This window comes from Phyllostomus discolor, chromosome 12 (assembly GCF_004126475.2).
Source record: "Phyllostomus discolor isolate MPI-MPIP mPhyDis1 chromosome 12, mPhyDis1.pri.v3, whole genome shotgun sequence".
Classification (NCBI taxonomy): Eukaryota; Metazoa; Chordata; class Mammalia; order Chiroptera; family Phyllostomidae; genus Phyllostomus; species Phyllostomus discolor.
In genome coordinates this window covers 42,278,171-42,297,952 of record NC_040914.2, presented here as the reverse complement: position 1 = coordinate 42,297,952, position 19,782 = coordinate 42,278,171, and the positions used below count along the sequence as shown (strand labels likewise).

General features: G+C 63.0%; 1 protein-coding gene across 3 annotated transcripts in view; it reads left to right on the top strand.

Annotated features, from left to right (window-relative positions):
* The window catches only part of ZNF710 (zinc finger protein 710), a 50,291-nt gene that overhangs the window by 26,863 nt on the left and 3,646 nt on the right, over positions 1-19,782 (top strand). For all 3 annotated transcript variants that reach the window (XM_028502354.2, XM_028502352.2, XM_028502353.2), the window contains 3 exons: positions 14,243-15,734; positions 18,296-18,487; positions 18,924-19,098. In XM_028502354.2, coding sequence (XP_028358155.1) covers positions 14,271-15,734; positions 18,296-18,487; positions 18,924-19,098 — 1,831 coding nt within the window. In that variant the 5' untranslated portion in view covers positions 14,243-14,270. The remainder of the gene's footprint in view (positions 1-14,242; positions 15,735-18,295; positions 18,488-18,923; positions 19,099-19,782) is intronic.

Genomic DNA, 19,782 nt, shown 5'->3' with positions numbered 1-19,782 from the left:
CGGCCGAAAACCACGTAGCCGAAGTCGGATGTCACTAGATACAGCTCAGCGCTGCAAACGCGCTTGGTCTCTCGCTGCCTTGACTGTAAGGATACGCTCTGTAATAACCCACAAAACAGACAGAACAGGCTCACCGGCCAGGTGAGCGGGAAGGCTTCCGGTCAACAGAAGGCAAATTAGCGGCTACGTTTTTTAGGGAATCAGCATTTTATATGCGGGTTTTTGACTGCATGCTGGGGGGTCAGCATCCCACAGCTCCAGGCTGTACAATAACTCCATGCACCTCCTCTGCAAAGGCTTCTCGGACCCCCCGCCACGTGCCCAGGGCTGCCCCTCGTCTGGGCCCCCCACCCCCTACCCCCGTTCTCCAGTCTTGTCCTCACACAGCCCAGCTCACGCTAAACTGGAACCCTCGCTTCCTCGCCTGTGGCTCCCACCCCACGGGGAGCCCTGGAGTGCCGGGCTGGGGCTTGCTAACGCCCAGGAACTCGGGGGAGCCGGCCCGCCCTCAGCAGGCGGGCGCTAAGGGCCACGTGCTCCCAGTGGTTCAGCGACATTCCTGACCCTGTGCTCCCCGCCCCGGGCGTTTTCCCGTGTCTCTGGTCTCAGCTTCCTTGTTGGGCTGGGAGGCCCTCCTGGGCCTGTTCCAGCTCAAAGGCATCCGTTCCCAGAGGCAGGGTGTCCTTCCCGGGATCCACGGCGTCCACAGCCCTCTCCAACACACACATATCCCCCTCCACACACGTCCCCCGCTAGACCGGCCGCGGGCTGGTCCCGGTCCCTTGAGCATGCCAGCCCAGGCCGCCGCGCTCCGCACAGACGGACTGCTCAATCAATCAGTCAGTCAGTCAGTCAATCAGCCCGCCAGCCTTCCCCCACTCCGCCTCTCTGTCCCCAGGCTCTTCCCCGGCCGGCCGGCGTGGGCCAGTCCGCAGGAAGAAGTGATCCTCTGTGTCAAGGCGTAGGCGGCCCCGGGTCAGGTTCCGTCTTGATGGGCTGAGGATTGCGAGACGCGGGAGGAGTAAGAGAAGGAGCGGCCCCGGGGGTGGGGGGCGGGGCCGGGGCTGTTCACCCAGGATATCCTGGAGGGACGTCCCGGGAGTCTGTCGGTAACTTGTCTGAGCGCCCAGTGTGGGCAGGGGCCGCTGTCTTGTGCGCCGGGCCCAGCCCACGCGACACCCCCGGCGATGGCTGAGGCCGGAAGGGTGGAGGCCACACATCCGTGGCACCTGGGGCTCTCCGGGGACCCCCGTCTGTCTTGGAATCGTTGGGGCCTTAGCTAACTCCGGGAGGTGCCCGTCTGTGGTGACGGCAGGCCTCGGTGCCCACCGACGCCCCTCCCTTGTAAGGACACCGATTGGACAGTCGGCAGCCAGGGCAAAGGGCCTGAGCCATCGCTGGAGAGGACACCCGTCCCGGGTCCATGAGAGTGTTGCTCGTTCTGCACGTGCTGAGCGCCGCCCCCACCCCGCCCCCATGGGGGCGCTGCAGCTGGAGGGCGGAGGGGGCGGGGCCCAGCCTGCAGCCGGAATGGCCCCTGAGCTCAGCCCCGCCCCCTGCGCCCTCGCCCTCGCACCTGGGCGCTGGGCCGTCCGCCAGAACAGGCCAGAGGGCCAGGCCCCTGGGGGGCCAGCTCGCCCACAGCGCCCCCACGGGGCGGTGTCTCTCCACCTTGGCTCGCCCGGGGCCAACGGGAGGGAGGCCGCAGCCAGGCGGCCAGGCCGGGCTCCTGATGTGAAGCTGATGGCCGCCAGCCCCTGTCCCCTGCTCCCCGAGGGGGAGCCCTTCCCTCGGGCCTGGGGCGCATTTCGGGGGAAGCCTTTTAAAGCCGCTCACCGGGGCTTCTGCCGCGGAACCGAATGTGTGTTCCGCACTTTTCGGGATCAGCGTGCCGTGCTCGGCCTCGCCCTCCCTCTCCCCCCTCCACCCCCGAAAGGAGACAAGGGGAAAGGGAGAAAAGGTCCACATTGTCGCCGTGATTGGCACCTCCCGTGAATGCGGGGTCGCCGCGCGGGGGCTGCTCCTTTTCAAGCCCCCCTCGTCCCCTGCCCGCCGCATTCACGCCGGGACGCGCTTTCTTTCAAAGCCTCTGTCTTCCTCTCCCCTTTGTACCTCGGCTTGCGGTCCCTCCCCACTCCCGCCTTTTATTCTCGGCTCCGCCCGCTCCCCCGGGACCACTCCTCTCCTCTCTTCCCCCGCCCTCCTTTTCTTCTTCTTCTTCTTCTTTTCAATTCCCTCCCCCCCCCTCTTTTTTTCCCTTTTTGCCTTTTTCTGTAACTTCTTTTTTCTTTTTCTTTTTGAATAGCGCTTCTGTTTTCCAGGGACGGGCCGAGGAGAGAAGTAGGTTTATTTGAGGAAGGGAGAATGTTGAGTGTTTGCATTTTTCTCCAGGGCTCTAAATGTGTTTAAAAAAAAAAAATCACCACGCGGGAGGCTGGTTTCCTGTGGCCCCAGCGCTGAGAGGGAAGGGAACCGGTCTCCTCCGGACAGGAGGGGCCTGTGCACCCCAGGCCAGGGGGGTCCTTGCTGAGGAGCCCCACAGGGGTCACCGGGAGAGCTGGCGAAAGGCCCAGGGCAGCCACAGGCGGGATTCAGGCGTGGGCCTGGGGGCCGTCTCCCTTTCTGCCCAGGCTTAGGGTGGCCTGGACATGAGGGGGAGGGTCGGAGGGGGACATGGATCCCCAAAACCTGCCTCCTCTGGGGGGAGCCGGGCCTTCGTGGCCGTGGAGCTGAGTGGGAGGAAGAAGGACCCCGAGGAGGCAAGCGATGCCTGGAGTTTACACGGGGGGTGGTCGATGGAAGGTTCGACGGCTGGGGAGGGCCGCAGGCCCCAGGCAGAGGCCAGCACCGGGGAGAGAGGAAGCCACACAGGGGAGGAGGGTTTCTTCGAGGGAGCCCCTGCAGGAGGGGGAACCAGAGGCCCAGGCCTGAGCCCCCCCGGGCTCTGGGATGGAGGAGGCCGAGGAAGGGGCAGAGAGAGGGCAGCTGGGAGCGGGAGGAGGCGAGACCTAAGCCTCCGTAACCTTCGAGAGGGCAACCAAGCCTCAGGAGAGGGGACGGCAAGCAGGGGCCGCGGAGGCGGTGGGCGTGGGGCCAGACACCGTTGTTCAGGGGGTGGAGAGAAGGCGAGAAGTTAGGCGGCGCCAGGGGCTGCGCCGGGGCGTGCGTGGAACAGAGGCAGTTGGGCCCGGACTAGAGAGGGTCCCTTCCACACCCGGCTCTTCTCTGGGCGGGAGGGGCCTCAGGCTGCAGGTCTGGGAGGCCTTTCGCCCTCCTCGGAGCACAGGACCGAGGGCCAGGTCTGCACCTGCAGGCCCCCAGCCATGGGAGCCGCAGTCTAGCCCAGAATCGCCCAGGGTGCCTCGGGAGCATGTCTGGGAAGGAGCTCTGGGGTGTGAGTGGCGGGGGCGGGGGGACTGGAGCGAGAGCCCCAGGCCTGGCAGTCTGGACTCCCAGGAGCCTGCGAGGGCGAACCCCGAATCTCCACCCTCTGCCACGCCCTGCCCCGCCAGCCCGCAGTATCGTCCAAGTATGAATTGAATCCGTCCACAGGTGTGGACGGGATACGGCGCAGCGCACAGCCCCGTGAGGTGGAAAGCCCCACACAAAGGCGGGTCCATCTCCCGCCCCTCAGGGCACAGGGCATGGAAGGAAGGGGGCGCTGTCCTCCCCAAGGGAACCCTGCGGTGGGGGGAGGCAGAGCCCGAGCCAGACACAGGACAGGTGGGACGGTGCGCAGGCTCCCAGGCGGCAACTGGGGCCCGGGGAGAGGCAGAAGGTCTGGGAAGCGGATCTGAACCCCCGAGAAGAGTTGCGATCCATTCAGGGGACCCCCTTTGAGCACCTACTGTGTGCCTGTTTGGAGGATGACACACTCTTCGGAGGACAGGCCGGGGCTCTAAGGGGGGGGGGGGGGGGCTGTGCCCTCCCTCTGGGTCTGGTGACTGAGACGGGGTGAGCTGTGGGTCAGGGCAGCCGGGGGTGTGGTTGGCTGCCTGGGGATCTGTTCTCCGGGGACGGCACGCGGACAGCTGGGGAGCAGGTGCATCCTTGTGGCCGTGCCAGGTGGGGCAGGCCACCGCCGCCCTTCCTGGCCCTACCTGCTTCTCGGGCACCTGCTGGCAACCCTGGAGGCTGCTGGAGCAGGCCTGGCTGCCCAGCTGGTTTTTCCGGTTTGGGCAAGAACGCCTCCGTACACCCCATTAAGCACCCACGGAGGCCCTGGAGATGAAAGGCAGCCCCCCCTCTGGGGCTGTGAGGTGGGCTGGGTCTGCCAGGCTTTGGAGGCAGGCAGGTTTCCGGGGCTCCGTGTCCAGGGCGGCGGAGGACAGAAGCCGGGGGTGGTCAATCCCCCTCCAAGGACGGGCATCAGGAGGCCTGGCTCCCCCTGTAACTAGCTTTGTGGCCCCAGGTGCATTCCAAGTGCTGCCAGGTTCTTTAGTAAGCATTTGGCATATTCTGCCAGGCACCGCCCCATACACTTCCTGAGACGAAAGTGGCAGAGGTGGGATTTGAACTGTGGGCCTTCGGGGGTTCCAGAGTCTGGGCTCTAAACCGGTGCGTCTCATCCTGTTTCTTAAACTACCGTTTGTAACCCTTGCAGACCGATCTTGTATCAACCCTGCCTGGATGCCAAGAGCAGCGTGCAATTGCCGTGAGTTGAGAGCAGTCCCAGGGAGCCTGCTCTGAAGGTGGCCTTAACCTGTCTGTGCCTCGGTTTCCTTCTGTGCAGGACGGCAGTAAGGATGGGAGCGCCGGCCACCCGGACAGCGGTCCGTGTTAAAAATTAGCCCCCGTAGGGTTGGCCTAGGCTGGCATGGTAGGTCTCCGGACAGCCAGCCAGCCTGTGTGCTCTGGTTGGGGTTCTGTGACCTGGGGGACGAGAGTTAGAGCGTTGCCCTCACTTGGTGACGTGGTGCTCAGGAAGGGCTTTGTAAACTGTGGAGGGCTGTGCCCAGGTGAGTGGGCGTGCTCCTTGCCCGGCCAGTCTTTCTGAGTCCCAGGGGAGCTGCCGGTCCATCCAGCGCTTGGACCTGCACTAGGGGCCCCGCCCACCAGCCCTCGCCACCCCGCAGGTGGGCACGCATGGGCTGCCGCCCCTCCCGTGGGTCCTGTCCCTCCACTCACTCTGTGAAAGTACGGTTCATGAGGTGGCGGAAACGCGCATCCCGCCTGCGGCTGACGGCGGCCTGCGTGGACGGCTGTGTCTGCGTCTGTGCCTGTGTGTGCGTGCGCCTGTGTGTACACTGTCAGCCCAAACGCTCCACCAGCTGTCCCTACCTCCCCCCCCCGGAGACCCACGGAGGCATTACGTGAATGAGAGAGGCATTCTGGACGCCTCTCCTGGCATAAATCCGTCCTCGCCTCGGGTGTGTGGGTGACTGCAAAATCAATGTTGATTACGACAGCGGCAGCTTCAGGAGGCGGCAGCGGCGGCTGCCAGGGACCGAGGCCTGGGATGAATCACCACGCCGGCTGCTGGGCGGGCAGGGAGAGGGCTCCGCGCCCAGGCCACACTCCTCGCCCGGCTGGTCCCCCTGGGCGCACCTCTGTGTTCCCGCCGCCCGGCCTTGGTGCAGGGAACACCACCCATCACGCTCCCAACAGCCCTGGGAAGTGGGGACCGTGATCCCATGCCCCAGAGAGGGAGACTGAGGCACACACAAACGCACGTGTCGGGCTGGGGCCAGATGCCACCATGCGTGCTGAGCCTCGGTTGCCTCCCACGTGCCAGTTGACACGGAAGAATGTTCTGACCCCTTAACGCTTAAAAAGGAAAAAAAAAAAGCAGCAAAGTGACTGGGTTCTCTTTGTGGTACCCCGCATGTTTATTGCTTGTTTCCTGTCTGGTGTTTTGCTCCGCTGTTCCGCGGTTCTTGTCGCTCTGACCAAATGTGAGGTCCCCGAGCGTGGGGATCTTTGCGCCCCACCAGCAGCCAGCACCAGCCTGGCCCCTGGGAGGGACAAGAGTGATAAAGATACTGTAATAATAGTCGCTTCCGGTCACGGAGCCCTTGCTGCGCACCGGCCTCGTTATTTCCTGCATTGCCTCAGTGCCGAGAGCAAAGCGTCTAGGTCGGGTCCAAGGATCCCACCCATCCGCCGCTTTGCCTTGGTTTCCCCTCCTTCCCTGTCAAGTGGGTTTTGTCTCCCATTATCCCATGCTCTGTATCCATGACCTCATCGGACACAGGCCCGGCCTGATGGACGCGCTCCGTCCAAGGTGGGTCCTTCGCACATCCCTGTCCCCGCCTCTCGGGCAAGGAAACGGAGTCCCCAGAGGGTTGAGGGACTTTCCCCAGGCCACACGGCTCCCCGGGGCAGAGCTGGGTCCCTCTCCTCTGTGTCCTGCTCCTGGGGTTCCTGGGGTGCTAAGCCAGGCTTTTAGGGGGGAAGTGGAGCTGCTGGGTCCTTGGCACGTCTGTGGGCTCCAGAGGCCTGGACACTGGGCCTCGCCGTATGTGGTGGGTGGGGCGGGGGCGGGGGGAAACCAGGACTTCCAGGGAAGGGATCCCACTCAAGGGTGCTTCCTCTTCTCAGAAGCAGCTTAGGGTCATGGCAACGAGTGAGTTTGGAAGAACGGGTGGATCTCACGTTCCCGTTTGGAGCGTGAGGAGCCGGGACCCTGGGCAGCCGCTCGCCGTGTGCCGAGGGCTGAGGCCTGGGTTTCACTCCCTCCCACCCCGGCAGGTGGGGCGGCAGGGGCTGCGGGTGGGTGGGCTTCCCTGGAGGGCAGGGAGCTCCTGCTGTGGTGGCACTGAAGGGTGAGGCTGGGCCTCGCACCCACCCTCTGGGTTTTGTTCTGGCTTCATCCTGAGGGGCCTGCAGCTCAGGCTCAGGGAAGGGAGCTGAGCCCCCTAGGGTGCCGTTGACCCCTAGGGTGCCCTGTAGCTCCCCTCTGCCGGTTGTAGGTGAGATCAGTCCAGAGCCCGCACGGTGGCACGTAGGGGGTCCACTCCGGGATTTCTGGCTTGACCCTCGGGGATGACCTGAGAGAAAGGAGGCTGGGACTGAGCTCTCCGGAGAGGCCCGGCTGATGCAATGGCGTACTGTGTGTGTGTGTGTGTGTGTGTGTGTGTGTTTTCCCTCCTTCCTTCCATCTTTTTTTTTTTTTAAGCGGGAGATAAATAAATGTCGCCCTGAGATGACAAGAGAACATTGAAGGAGATGAAAGGAGAGGAAAAGGGAGTGAGAGCCCAGCAGCAAAGGACAGAGGGGCCCTGGGACCGTGCGCTGCGAGGAGGGGAGAGATGAAAGAGGGGGAAGATGGGAACGCAGGACCAAGCAGCGGAGCGGAGGATGGGGTTGCCACGGAAACGGGAGGAGGAGAGGCATGGAGGGAGAGGGAGGCTGGATGGAGGAGGCTGAGGGTGCTGCACGCACGCACGGGGCTGGAGGCCAGCTGGACGGAACAGGGAGGGAAGCCAGGAGGGGCTGGCTCCCAGGGCGGAGCCAGGCCCCACTGTGGGGAAACCGAGGTCGGCGGGGGAGGAAGACACAACGCGGAAAGCGCATCCGTGCCTGGACCTAGCAGGGTGGAGGGAGCTGGGTCTGGGGCCTGGGCCAGCCTGCAGGCCCTGCCTCTGTCCCAGCCTCACTTTTCACTGCTGGGAAACGCAAGTGGGGCTCCCCACCCCAGAGGGCCACCGGGAAGGCACATCACGGCACCTGACTGAGGTCTGGCCCGATGAAGGCGCCTGGTGCTCCTTCACTGTGGTTCTTGTCTTCGTCCCGTGAACTTGGGAGCCCGGGTTTTGTTGTTTTTTCCCCTGTTGGATCAAGCTGGTGACCACTGGGTCCAGCGTCCTGAACCTGGGTGGGAGACAGAGGTGCTTTCTCACCTGTGGGGCGGAGCCTGCCTGAAACTGCCCCTAGGCCTAGGCACTGGACCCACAGCTCAGGGAAGGCATGAGCAGGGGCTGCTGGGTGGGCTCCTGGGCCAGGCCCCGGGGACTCCGTGCAGCCTGGGGGCAGAGGCACATCTGGGGTGGAGGCGAGCACCTTTGCAGAAGGCTCAGGCCAGGATTTCCCCCATATCTCATCCATCCACCCACCCATCCATCTATCCATCCTAGGCCTCAGTGAGGTCATCGGTTCCTTTCCCCTTTCCTTCTCGTACGGCCCACTCTGCTCACCTCTTGACCTGGAAACAGATGCAGTTGTGAATCAGTGGGACTGCACCAGGGTTCTCCAGAGAAATGGAAACAGTAGCATTTATACACACACACACACACACACACACACACACACACACACAGATCTATTTAAAGGAATTGGCCCCCATGACTATGGGCGCTGGCAAGTCCGAAACCTGTAGGGGGGGCCGGAAACTCGGGCGGGATTCCTGGGATACGGGCTTGAGGCAGAATTCCTCCTTATCTGGGAGATTCCAGTCATTCTCTTAAACCCTCAACTGCTTGGACGAGGCCTGCTGGAGTTAGGAAGGGTAGCCTTTGTTCTTTGTGGTCGGCTGGTTGCAGGAGTTAATCTCGTGCACACAGGAGCTCGGGGCAACACCTAGATGAGCGTTTGACCAACCGCTGGGCACCGCAGCCCGGCAAAGTCCCACACGACTTTAACCTGACCTTCCCTGGCCGTGGAGGGCGCCCTCGCCCTGCCCAGAAGCTGCACCCGATCTGCCAGCGTAAGGATACTCACCGCTGCAGGGAAGGGCTGTCCTGGCAGCGGGATCAGCCTTTGCAAAGGCCCTGAGGCAGGAACAGCCGTGGGGCGTGCAGAGGAGCAGGAGACTTAATGATGAGGGGTCAGGTGGAGCCTGACTGGGGGACTTCACCCTACTGGACATGAGGCTGAGGGTGGGCATTCTAGTCCCTGCTTCGCTGCCTCACTGTGTGGCCTTGGACCTGTGTCTTCCCTTCCCTGGGGCACAGAGACCCTCAGGCCCCCGTGTGGTGTGCGGGAGGGTGGCTCGGCAGGTCTGTCCACAGAGAAAAGGGGAAGCTGGGGCAGAGAGTCCTCTGAAGAAGAGACGCACCCCTCCCCCGGGGGTGCCCCCCCACCCCCCACGGCCCCTTCCCCTGCAGAAGTGAGACTGAGGTTTGCACAAGCCTCCAGCTTTTGCTTTCGCTTCCCCTTCCCGTCTGCGGACGTGAGCAGAGCCTGCCCTGACGTCTGCACGGAGGAGACGAGGAGGGCAGGGCGGTTTTGCTGCACGTGGACATCCCACGGGTGACTTCACAGACGTGCACGCCTGGGACCTCCTTTCCCCTCGTGGGGCCCAGGTCCCTGCCCCGCCCGCTCCTCCGGGAGCCTGAGGCTCCGGGGGGGGCGCGGCCGAAGGGCCCAGAGACACCCAGACACGCACGCACACACACGCACGCCAGCAGGTCCGCTGGCGCCAGGGCAGAAAGGGAAGCAGGAGCCAGATTCCCGAGGTCTTGAGTGACAGGCGGAGGAGCGGGCCCCTCTGCTGTCGGCTCTGTGGGGCCCTGACTGCCTCCCCCAGGCCCCAGCCAACCCCATCCGGGCCTCCTGCCACCCAAAGGTCGCCCAGTGCCTCAACTGCTTGCACCCACTCTGGGCCACTCCCTGAGCATGGGAACTTTATTTTGGTCCCTGCTGTGTCCACACAACCAAGACCAGCACCCCGGCACCCAGCAGGCACCCGGTAAATGTGTGGGGAACCAGTGATCCGGCGGCAGAACCGGTCGTCGCACCCTCTGGGTCACCGGGGGGAGTCCAAGCCAAGATGAGGGGCCCAGGGGCCACCCTGCCCTCCCGCAGCAGCCTGGCGCCTGCTAGGCCCCTCCAAGGCAGTCATCAAAGGACATCCAGGACAGTGTGCTTGGTGACACCCCCCAGGCAGCGGCCCGGAGACCCCCATGTCTCCAGCGGGAGGTGGGAGTTAGTCGAAGAACAGGCAGAACCCGCTGGCTCTGCCTTCGAAATGGTTCTTGTCCCGCCAGCCCCAAGGCCAGCCGGGGCCGGAGTGTGCCGTCCACCCTCACTCTAACCTGCTGTTCACATTCTGGGGACCCCCAGCCCCCCCACAGGTCCCCAGCCCTCCCCTGCTGTCAGAGCCAGGGGTGCCTGCAGAGGTTTCAGTGAGAGGAGGTGCGGTCACCAGCGGAAACCCTCAGGGGCCAGGCGACCTGCCCAGGGTCACACAGCAAGTCACTGATTCGTTTGACAAGCGCACGTCAGTGTTGCTAGCAGGAGAGGAAAGAGCGGCGGGAGCTCTGGGCCCTGCCTGGGTGAGGGAGGCTCTCTGCTGGGCCTCAGCCCTGACCCGGCCTCTGGCCCCTCCCCAGGGGCTGGCCGCCCTCAGGCAGCGCTGCAGGCTGGAGGGGGAAGGGGGCCACGCGGAGCCCTGAGAAACGGGGCAGGCCAGGGCTGCGGGTCACACCACACGGCCTTCCTCCCTCTGCACTCGCTCCTTACCCTCCCCCTGCCCGTGCTTTTGTTTCTTGGCCTCCACAGCCTCTTTCTCTCTTTCTCCCTCCCTCCCTCCCTTCCTCTCTCTCCCTCTGCTGTGGCCTCCCTTCCCCCATTCCTAGCTCACGTCTTTAAAACGATAATCAGGCGCCTATTCCGTTTCCTCTGTTTCCCTGCCTTTGCCATTTCCTTCCTCTGCGCCCAGGGGACGGTGGGCTCCCCGCTAGGAGGCCGAGCTGCACCCGAGGACACCCCTCCCCTCACAGCCAAGGGCCAGTCTGAGCTCCCCTTGCCGTGGACATTGTGCAGAGCTTTTGTTCTGAGCCCACAGCACCGGCGGCCAGGCGAGGCCGAGCTCCGAGGACAGTGCCGCAGGGGTGGCCCCAGGCGGAGGACAGAGCCCGTCCTGGCACGCGGGGGGTGAGAGCGTGGCCGACCCTCCAGGGCCTCAAACGGGGGTGCTGTAGCCTGTGCCAAGGAGCCGGACGAGGGGTGAGTGGGGGGCCAGGACGGTGGCCCAGGAGGAAGAGGAAGCGTGACCATTGGGCTGCAGAGTCCCCGGCTTCCCACTAGTCACTTCCACGCGTGAGGGAGAGAACGCGCATGCGGAGTGCGGGCAAACAAGAGGCCCTCTGCCTACCTTCTCGCGGCCTCCGTCTCAGCAAGCAGAGCCCTCGCTACGCGCATGCGCGAGCACAAGCGCAGGCACAGACGCACATGCGCGCGCCCGGCTGCCCCGGCGCAGGCCTGGACGCAGGGTGGCCCCTGGGAGCGGAGACTGGGCTTCCGGCTGGGGCGTGCCGTCCCAGGGTGCACAGACGGTGGAGCCGGGCAGCGGAGCCCGCTCTGTCCCCGTCCCTGCGCTGTGACATGGGGTCCACACTCCGCCCACCCCCGCTCCATGGGGTGGTTTCATGGCGAAGTGGCTCACTGAGCGTGGCACTCCATGATGGACACCTAGCGCTGCCACCCGTTTGTGGCCGATGGTTGGCAGCTCGGTGTCCTCTCCCCTACCCCCAACACTTGGGCACGAATCCCTTAAGAGCAAGGGCCTGGGCACGTCCCCTTGCACACCCGGGGACAGGCTCCTAACACAGAAACACCCTGTTATCCTCAGCCCTAAAGCCACGGCCACCTGCCTGTCACCCTAGGAAGGGGACACCTGGTTGGTGGGGATTGGGGGAGGCTTGGCTTGTGCCCGGGGTCCTGGTGTCATAGTTAGGAACAGCCCTTTCACTCTAGATGGTCCCTCCTAACAGGGACAGTGAGTCACACGATGACCCTCCCTGAAGGGGACCATTCCAGACACGGGCTCCGGCCCCCACAGGCAGGTGCTGGCCCACTTTGTCCCCAGCTCATCTACCGGTGGAGTGACCTTTGTCTTTGCCTCTGTTCCCTGGAGGCGGTTGCCAGGGGAGGGGCTGTGCGGGGGAGTGGGGCCCAGGAGGAAGGGACAGGGAAGAGGACTGACATTCACACTGGCCTCATCTCCCTCCCCGCCTCGTGTCAGGCATTTCATAGAGACGGAATAGAAACTTCGGGCCGTAGATACAGAACAGGGACCTTAGAGAGGAGGAAACTGAGACTCAGTGGGAGGGGACCTGCCTGGGCTACAGGAGGGCCACGTGCGGATTGAACTCAGAACTCAGGGCCAAGTCCCCAGCATAGAATCCACTGCTGAGGGCCAGTTCCTCCCCTCTTCCTGACCACTGGCCTCGCCCCTGGGGAAGTCTGGGAAAAAAGCTGGGCTTGTCATCTGCTCAAACCCACGGCAGACACGAGGGCGGCCCCGGGCGCCGCTGGGCGCTGCGTGAGACCAGTCTCTGGGACGCGGCCCACAGAGTGGCTGTGGCGGGCTCAGCATCTCCTCTGCAGACTCCGTCAAGACAGGGCCCGGCCCAGAGCAGGGGTTTAGCAAATAGTGTTTGGTCCCACAAACGAGCAGGTGAGAGTTGTGTCCAGAGGTGGCCTGCAGTCTCCCAAACCTGTGCTGAGCTGGGGGCCCCAGAATGGCGATTCCTCTCGGCTCGGCGGCTTTCGTCAGGAAAGGCTCCTTCCAGAGACCTGGGCAGCAGAGAACAGTGCTGCTTCGTATCTGTGAGGGTGTCCCGAGGCACTGAGCTCCTTCCCCAGAGTGACAACGAGGTCACAGCCTTTCCAAGGATAGGGTTTTCATCCCCACTTCTAGACGTCGGGGGGGGGGGGGGACAGGCGCAGAAGTGACTTTGAAATTAACAGCACTTAGTGACTTGCACATGGCAGCCGGGACCTGAGGCTGAGCTGTCCCGCCTTCCTAACGGGGCTGGGGGGTGGGCCCCTCCAGCCTGTTCCAGACTGGTGGGCCGGAGCCCCGAGTCAGAGGTCCCTTCCATCGGACCTCTTCCACGAGAACTCTGCTTCAGGCCTAATAGTTAAGTCTGTAGAGTCCGTGTCGAGGAGGCTAAATTCCTGTCTCGGGGATTTTATTTTTAGCCGGCTTCAGGAAGGGGAGGTTCTGCTGGCCCGCGGGGGGTTGGAGGGGAGACGCCAGGCCAGGGCCTGTTTCCTGAGGAAGGACCGCCGCTGGGCCGAGCGCCAACTGTGGCCCCATTGCGGGGCGGGGAGCGGGCGAGGCAGGCAGGAGCCACCCCAGGAATGGTGTGCCTCCCATGTGCCCAGCCCTGAGCTGGGAGTGGGGGCTTCAATTGGGAGCCTCCAGCTCAGGCCGCGGAAGAGGCCCTCCCACATCCGGGCACCGCTCCTGCGAGCTGCCGCCCCTGGAGGCCAGGAGAGGCGGGCAGAGGGCACCAGGGCCGCTGAGCAGGGCAGCGAAGCGCCAGGAACAGGTGGAATTTGAGAGCCACCTCGGAGGAGGCTGCTGGTGGGAGGAGCCAGGAGCTCAGCGGGGTTGGAAACGGGTGCGAAGAGTGGGAGCCCCCAGGGGACGCCCACGCGCTTGCTCAGGGTCTCCACCTGGACAGGTGGGCACGTTGGCTTTTTAAAGGACCTTCTAGGCCTCACAGGGAGGGAGGCTGAGAAGCTGGGGGCCAGCGCCCCCTTCAGACAGTTGCCTGAAACAGGTTCGCTTTTGCCCAGCCCTGCTTTCGAATCCGTTCTCACATGGAATCCCAACCCGCAAATCAGAAAACAAAATTTTATTTTTCATCCGTACACGTTTGGACATTTAAGTGCGTCACATTGAGAACTAGGACCTGTGGGGACCTGGTCACTGAATGTTGGGGTGACTGGTGCAGTGGGAGCCACTGCGGGAGGTCGGCCTTGGCCCTAATTTACATGTGCATTGTTTGCAAAACTGAAGCCCCTCCTCATTCGTATGGACAGTCCGTCGCACGCGGTGACAGTCGTGTGACACCTCACCGTGGTCTCAAGGCCCCGGCAAAATCAATCACCTTGGCAACAGTGCCGGTGGGGCTGCGGAGTGCGTTGGAATGAGGTGTGCTGTGTATGCGTGGGGGTAGATGGGTTTTCTAACATCGGCTTTTAAAAATAGAGGAATCCTTCCTCCTTGTGATTTTTTCATCAGGAGGACGTGCAGGGCGTGCTTTGAGAACTGCTCCGCCTGTTTTATAGATGGGAAGACTGAGGCCAGCAGGGGGAGGGGCCGGGCAGGCTCGCCCAGGATCCCGCAGGGAGATGCGGAGATGGGCAGAAACAGGAGGGGGCGGAGGGTTGGTCCCTGCTCCCTGTAATTATGTGTGTCCTGCGCCCCAGGCAGGAGTAATTTGGGGTACCCACACACCCCAAATTAGCCGATCCCTTGCTGACTACGTGTGTCTGTCTGTCTGTCTGTCTGTCTGTGCAGCAGCGAGCCCGCAGCACTAATGCGCCCTTCTCCCCTCCCCCGCAGCGATGCCCTCCTAGCCAGCCGCCCAGGGATGGAGGGCTTCATGGACTCAGGGACACAGACGGACGCCGTGGTGGTGCTGTCCTTGGCTCAGGCTGCCGTGCTGGGCCTGGTCTCGGAAAATGAGCTCTTCGGAGCCACCATAAGCGCCGAAGCCTTCTACCCGGACCTGGGGCCCGAGCTGTCCGGGGCTTCCATGGGGGAGCCCGGGCCTCCGGGCCCCGACGTCTACCAGCTGGCCTGCAACGGGCGGGCCCTGGAGGAGCCGGCGGAGGAGGAGGTGCTGGAGGTGGAGGCGGCCTTCGAGAAGCACACTCGGCGGAAGACGCGGCCGCCCGTGCGGCTGGTGCCCAAGGTCAAGTTTGAGAAGGTGGAGGAGGAGGAGGAACAGGAGGTCTACGAGGTGTCCGTGCCCGGGGACGACAAGGACGCAGGCCCCGCGGAGGCGCCCGCCGAGGTGGTGGGCAGCAGCTGCGAGTCGCTGGTGCAGAGCAGCGCCGTCAAGATGATCGACCTCAGCGCCTTCAGCCGCAAGCCCCGGACGCTGCGGCCCCTGCCACGAGCCCCCCCGCGGCCAGAGCTGGACGTGGCCCCCTACGACCCCCACTTCTCCGACCCGGCCCGGGACGGCTTCCCGGAGCCCAGCATGGCGCTGCCGGGGCCCGAGGCCTTGCCGGCGGAGTGCGGTTTCGAGCCGCCCCCGCTGGCGCCCCTGAGCGACCCCGAGGCCCCCACCATGGAGTCCCCCGAGCCCGTGAAGCCGGAGCAGGGCTTCGTGTGGCAGGAGGCGGGCGAGTTCGAGGCGGACGCGGCGGGCTCCACGGTGGAGCGCCACAAGAAGGCCCAGCTGGACCGGCTGGACATCAACGTGCAGATCGACGACTCCTACCTGGTGGAGGCGGGCGACCGCCAGAAACGCTGGCAGTGCCGCATGTGCGAGAAGTCCTACACGTCCAAGTACAACCTGGTGACGCACATCCTGGGCCACAACGGCATCAAGCCGCACTCCTGCCCGCACTGCAGCAAGCTCTTCAAGCAGCCCAGCCACCTGCAGACGCACCTGCTGACGCACCAGGGCACCCGGCCCCACAAGTGCCAGGTGTGCCACAAGGCCTTCACGCAGACCAGCCACCTCAAGCGCCACATGCTGCTGCACTCGGAGGTCAAGCCCTACAGCTGCCACTTCTGCGGCCGCGGCTTCGCCTACCCCAGCGAGCTCAAGGCCCACGAGGTGAAGCACGAGAGCGGCCGCTGCCACGTCTGCGTGGAGTGCGGCCTGGACTTCTCCACCCTGACGCAGCTCAAGCGCCACCTGGCCTCCCACCAGGGCCCCACCCTCTACCAGTGCCTCGAGTGCGACAAGTCCTTCCACTACCGCAGCCAGCTGCAGAACCACATGCTCAAGCACCAGAACGTGCGGCCCTTCGTGTGCACCGAGTGCGGCATGGAGTTCAGCCAGATCCACCACCTCAAGCAGCACTCGCTCACCCACAAGGTACGGCTGCTGCCCCTGTGCGCCTGCGCGTGCCTGCGCACCCCTGCGCGCCCCTGCGCCTCCCCCTGGCGCTCAGCCGGAGCCGGGGCCCCGCCCCCTCCTGTCCATCACCCGGCCCTTCCCAGAGAAGCGGGCGAGATCATGCAGGGCATCCTAGACGTGGTTCGCAGGTGAACAGTTCCTGTTTTTCTAGTGACGTTTCTGAAAAATATGTAATGGAGAGTAGTTGTCTCTTAAATAATCAAACCTGACTTATTTAAAAAGTTGGGAGTTTTTTGTTTTTTGTTTTTACTGAAACGGTTGAGAAACCCTGGGTCCTGCCTGCCCTCCTGCTTTATAGATGGGAGGGACGGACCTACAGACAGCTTCCTTTGTGCCTCGTAACAGAAGTATGGCAAAAACTGCGACTTTCCTTTAGGAAAAAAGCTAAGTATATTTCATGTAAAAGAATACACTGAGGAAGGATATATTTTTTTAAAGATTTTATTTACTTATTTATTTTTAGAGAGGGAAGGGAAGGAGAAAGAGAGAGAAACATCAATGTGTGGTTGCTGGGGGCCGTGGCCTGCAACCCAGGCATGTGCCCTGACTGGGAATCGAACCTGCGACACTTTGGTTTGCAGCTGGCGCTCAATCCACTGAGCTACGCCAGCCGGGTTCAGGAAGACTATTAGTTGTTGAAGAGTATAGCTGGGTTTCTAATGAGGCCAGAGTGGCGAAGTGGATTGTGGGGAGGGAAGACGGGGCCATGCTGCTCTCAACCTTGACCTCTCCCCCTCCCTCCCCTGCCCCCTCCCTTCAGGCCAGTCGCTACCCCGCCTTCCGGCCCGAGTCACCTCCTCCGAGAGGCCCTGATGGCCAGGCAGGTGGAAGGAGGCCTCTCAGGTCCCACGTCCCCCGCCGGCGCTTGGCCGGTGCCCTGGTTTCCACCCCAAACCCGGCCAGCCGCACACCGTGAAGTGCTGTGCAGACTGGGTCCTCTCTCCGTAGGGGTGGCCTCAGAGACGCCCCAGGGCACACCGGTGTCCCTGCCTCTCACCGTGGACGCTGCCCGGTGACGGGGGAGCAGCAGCGTGCCCGGCCAAGGACCCGGCCCGCCCCGCCCCCACACTGGGACGGTTTCCGCTAGAGCAGACATGGTGTGTAGGCCCGGGGCAGGTGCTCCTGCGCTCGGCGGGTGTAGCTGCCAAGAGCATCGAGTTAGGAAGGATTCTGCAGCAGAATCTGGGCTCAGCCCCAGCCCCAGAATGTGCCCGACGCACAAACCAGACGCGGATTGCCAGCGTCTGCGGGGGGTGCGAGCGCAGAGAGCTAAGTTCACAGGCTATTTATTTGCCATCTTTCTCCTCCGCTGAAACTCCGCACCTGTCTGCAAAGTGTTAAAGGATACATAATGCAGTGAAGAAAAGCTGAGAGGCAAAAATCAAAGGCTAATCCGATTGGAAACATTTCCTCTCGTCAGCCTAAATTTGTACAATGTGCCAGGCGCTTGCCGGGTGCGCTCCCAAAGGGCAGGGCCCCCTGGTGGTCACACGTGTCTCCGCGCCTCCGGCGAGCCTGGGAGGCCCGAGACACACCCCCGCCTGCTAAGAGAAATAGACACCGGAACCGTTCAATTAGGATCCAGCACTTTGTATCAGTGACAGGGATGGCAGCTGCCACACAGAAATGTGTCTGTCCCGCTGGGATTCCACTAACTGACTGGGGTTCTAGCAAAGAGCTCAGCTCCCAAGTTTTGCCCAGTATAACATTCCTCCCCAGACGGTCTGTGCCCACAGCACCCTGCCCTGCTCTGGGGCCATCTCCAGACCGTGTGGCAAAGCCCGCTGACAGTCCAAACCAGAGACTCTGTCCCCCGGCGCCGAGTGCCCCGCACCCCACCAATAATGAGAATTGCCTAAGGAGCCTGCCGAGCCCCCAAACCCCAGCGAAGGGGAACCCCCAGGGAGCGGCCCAGCCCGAGCAGCTGCTCCTGCATCAAGAGTCACACATGGTCCTTAGTGCCAGGGACCGCTGGAAAACTCTTGGGCGTCGGTGAAGGGCTCCGAGTTTTGAGGGGCCTAAATTCTACCCAGACTCGAGTGTCACCGTTTCCTCAGGTGCCCGTACGGTGACTCATACTCTCAGAGGGGTCTGTGAGCCGGAGAGACCACTGAGGAGGGAAACACACAGGTACATTCTGGATGTGAGGAAATAGACCTGCGGCCACCAGGCTAAACCTGGGTCTTCCAGGCCACAGGCCGGCCCCTCATGCCTGCTGTGGTGATCGTTTGTAGCCGCGGGCCTGGTCTGTGGTTGCTGAGTGAGTGAATGAGTGAATGAACGAACTAAAACATTTGCCTGGTGAGTCGGAGACAGCGGGTGTGTAGGTAGGAACACGAAGGCCCAGCCCATCTCTGCCTAATACTGGAAGGCTTCCTGGAGTAGGGGGCCTTGCCCTGGCACTCTCCCCGTGGTTTTCAACTAGTGGTCTGTGTTTGGGACAAACCCCCCGGAAAGTCGTTTCCCTGCAGCTGCACAGAGGCTCTGGCCCTGACCCTCGCTCGCCCCCACCCCCGCAGGGCGTGAAGGAGTTCAAGTGCGAGGTGTGCGGCCGGGAGTTCACGCTGCAGGCCAACATGAAGCGGCACATGCTGATCCACACCAGCGTCCGGCCCTACCAGTGCCACATCTGCTTCAAGACCTTCGTGCAGAAGCAGACCCTCAAGACCCACATGATTGTACACTCGCCGGTGAAGCCATTCAAGTGCAAGGTATGTGGCCCTCCGGCCCCACGGCAGGGCGGTCCCCCGGGCGGCCTGGCCAGGGCGGGCAAGTCGCCGTGTAGTGAGTGCACAGGGTCGGCCTGGTTGAGGGGAGCTGCCTGGGCTTTGGGGAGTTGGAGTGGGCGGTGGGGCTTCAGATCCCACAAGCGGCTGAAATTGTTTGTGGTTTTTGAGAGTGGGGGGCATCCTGGCACAGCCATAGGGAAAGAACCCAGGCCCAGGACTCAGAGCCGTCGGAGACCTGAGCCCCAGATGCCCGACCGCTTCAGCTCAGGGAGTGTGGGGCAGCCCCACAGGCAAGAGCAGAATGAATGAGCGCTGTCCATAGCAAGTGGGGCCACAGCCCAGCCATGGAGGTGGGAGGGGTCAGGGTCCTGGAGGGCGGTCGGGCGGGCGAGCTGATGGGGCCCGGGGTGCCTTCCAGGTGTGCGGGAAGTCCTTCAACCGCATGTACAACCTGCTGGGCCACATGCACCTGCACGCGGGCAGCAAGCCCTTCAAGTGCCCCTACTGCTCCAGCAAGTTCAACCTCAAGGGCAACCTGAGCCGGCACATGAAGGTCAAGCATGGCGTCATGGACATTGGCCTGGACAGCCAAGGTGGGTGGGCCACGCGCAGCGGACGGAGCCAGAGCGGTGCCCTCATGGCACATGCAGGAGCCTCCTGTCCAGTGAGGGGGGGCGGGAGGCTGGCCAGGCCTGAGACCTCACTGGGGTGGGCTCAGGTCTGGAGAGGGGGCATGGTGGAGGGCCACTGTGGTGATGGGGGGATGTTCGTGTACTCTTCAAAGGACTTAAGTGGGCTCACATAAACTATATAATAAAAATGACAACATTTTATGGAGTGCTAATTGTGTGCCAGGCCTTTATTAACTCACGTGACCCTCACAGGGAGGTGGGTGCCATTTAACAGAGGCGGAAACTCAAGGACCGAGAAGTTAGGTAACTCACGCAAAATCACAACACACAGGAGGCGAAAGACATTTTATCTCATTGCTGAGCAATGACATGAAAATAAAAGGATGGGAAAGAAAGTATCAAATGGGAAAACGGCAACTGGAAAGGTAAGGGAGAGCCAGGTGAGGTCACAGTGCCACTCGTCTGATCGGCACGCAGAGGGGAGCTCTGAGCTTCCCAGTAGCCGAGGCAAAGAGTGTGCCTGTCCTCATGGGCACAAGATGGCTGCCAGTAACCTACAACAGCAATGTGCTCCCTTGTCCACATCCAGTGGGAGAGCTAAGAGCCTGCTCCCCTTTACTCTACGAAACCAACAAGAATATTCTA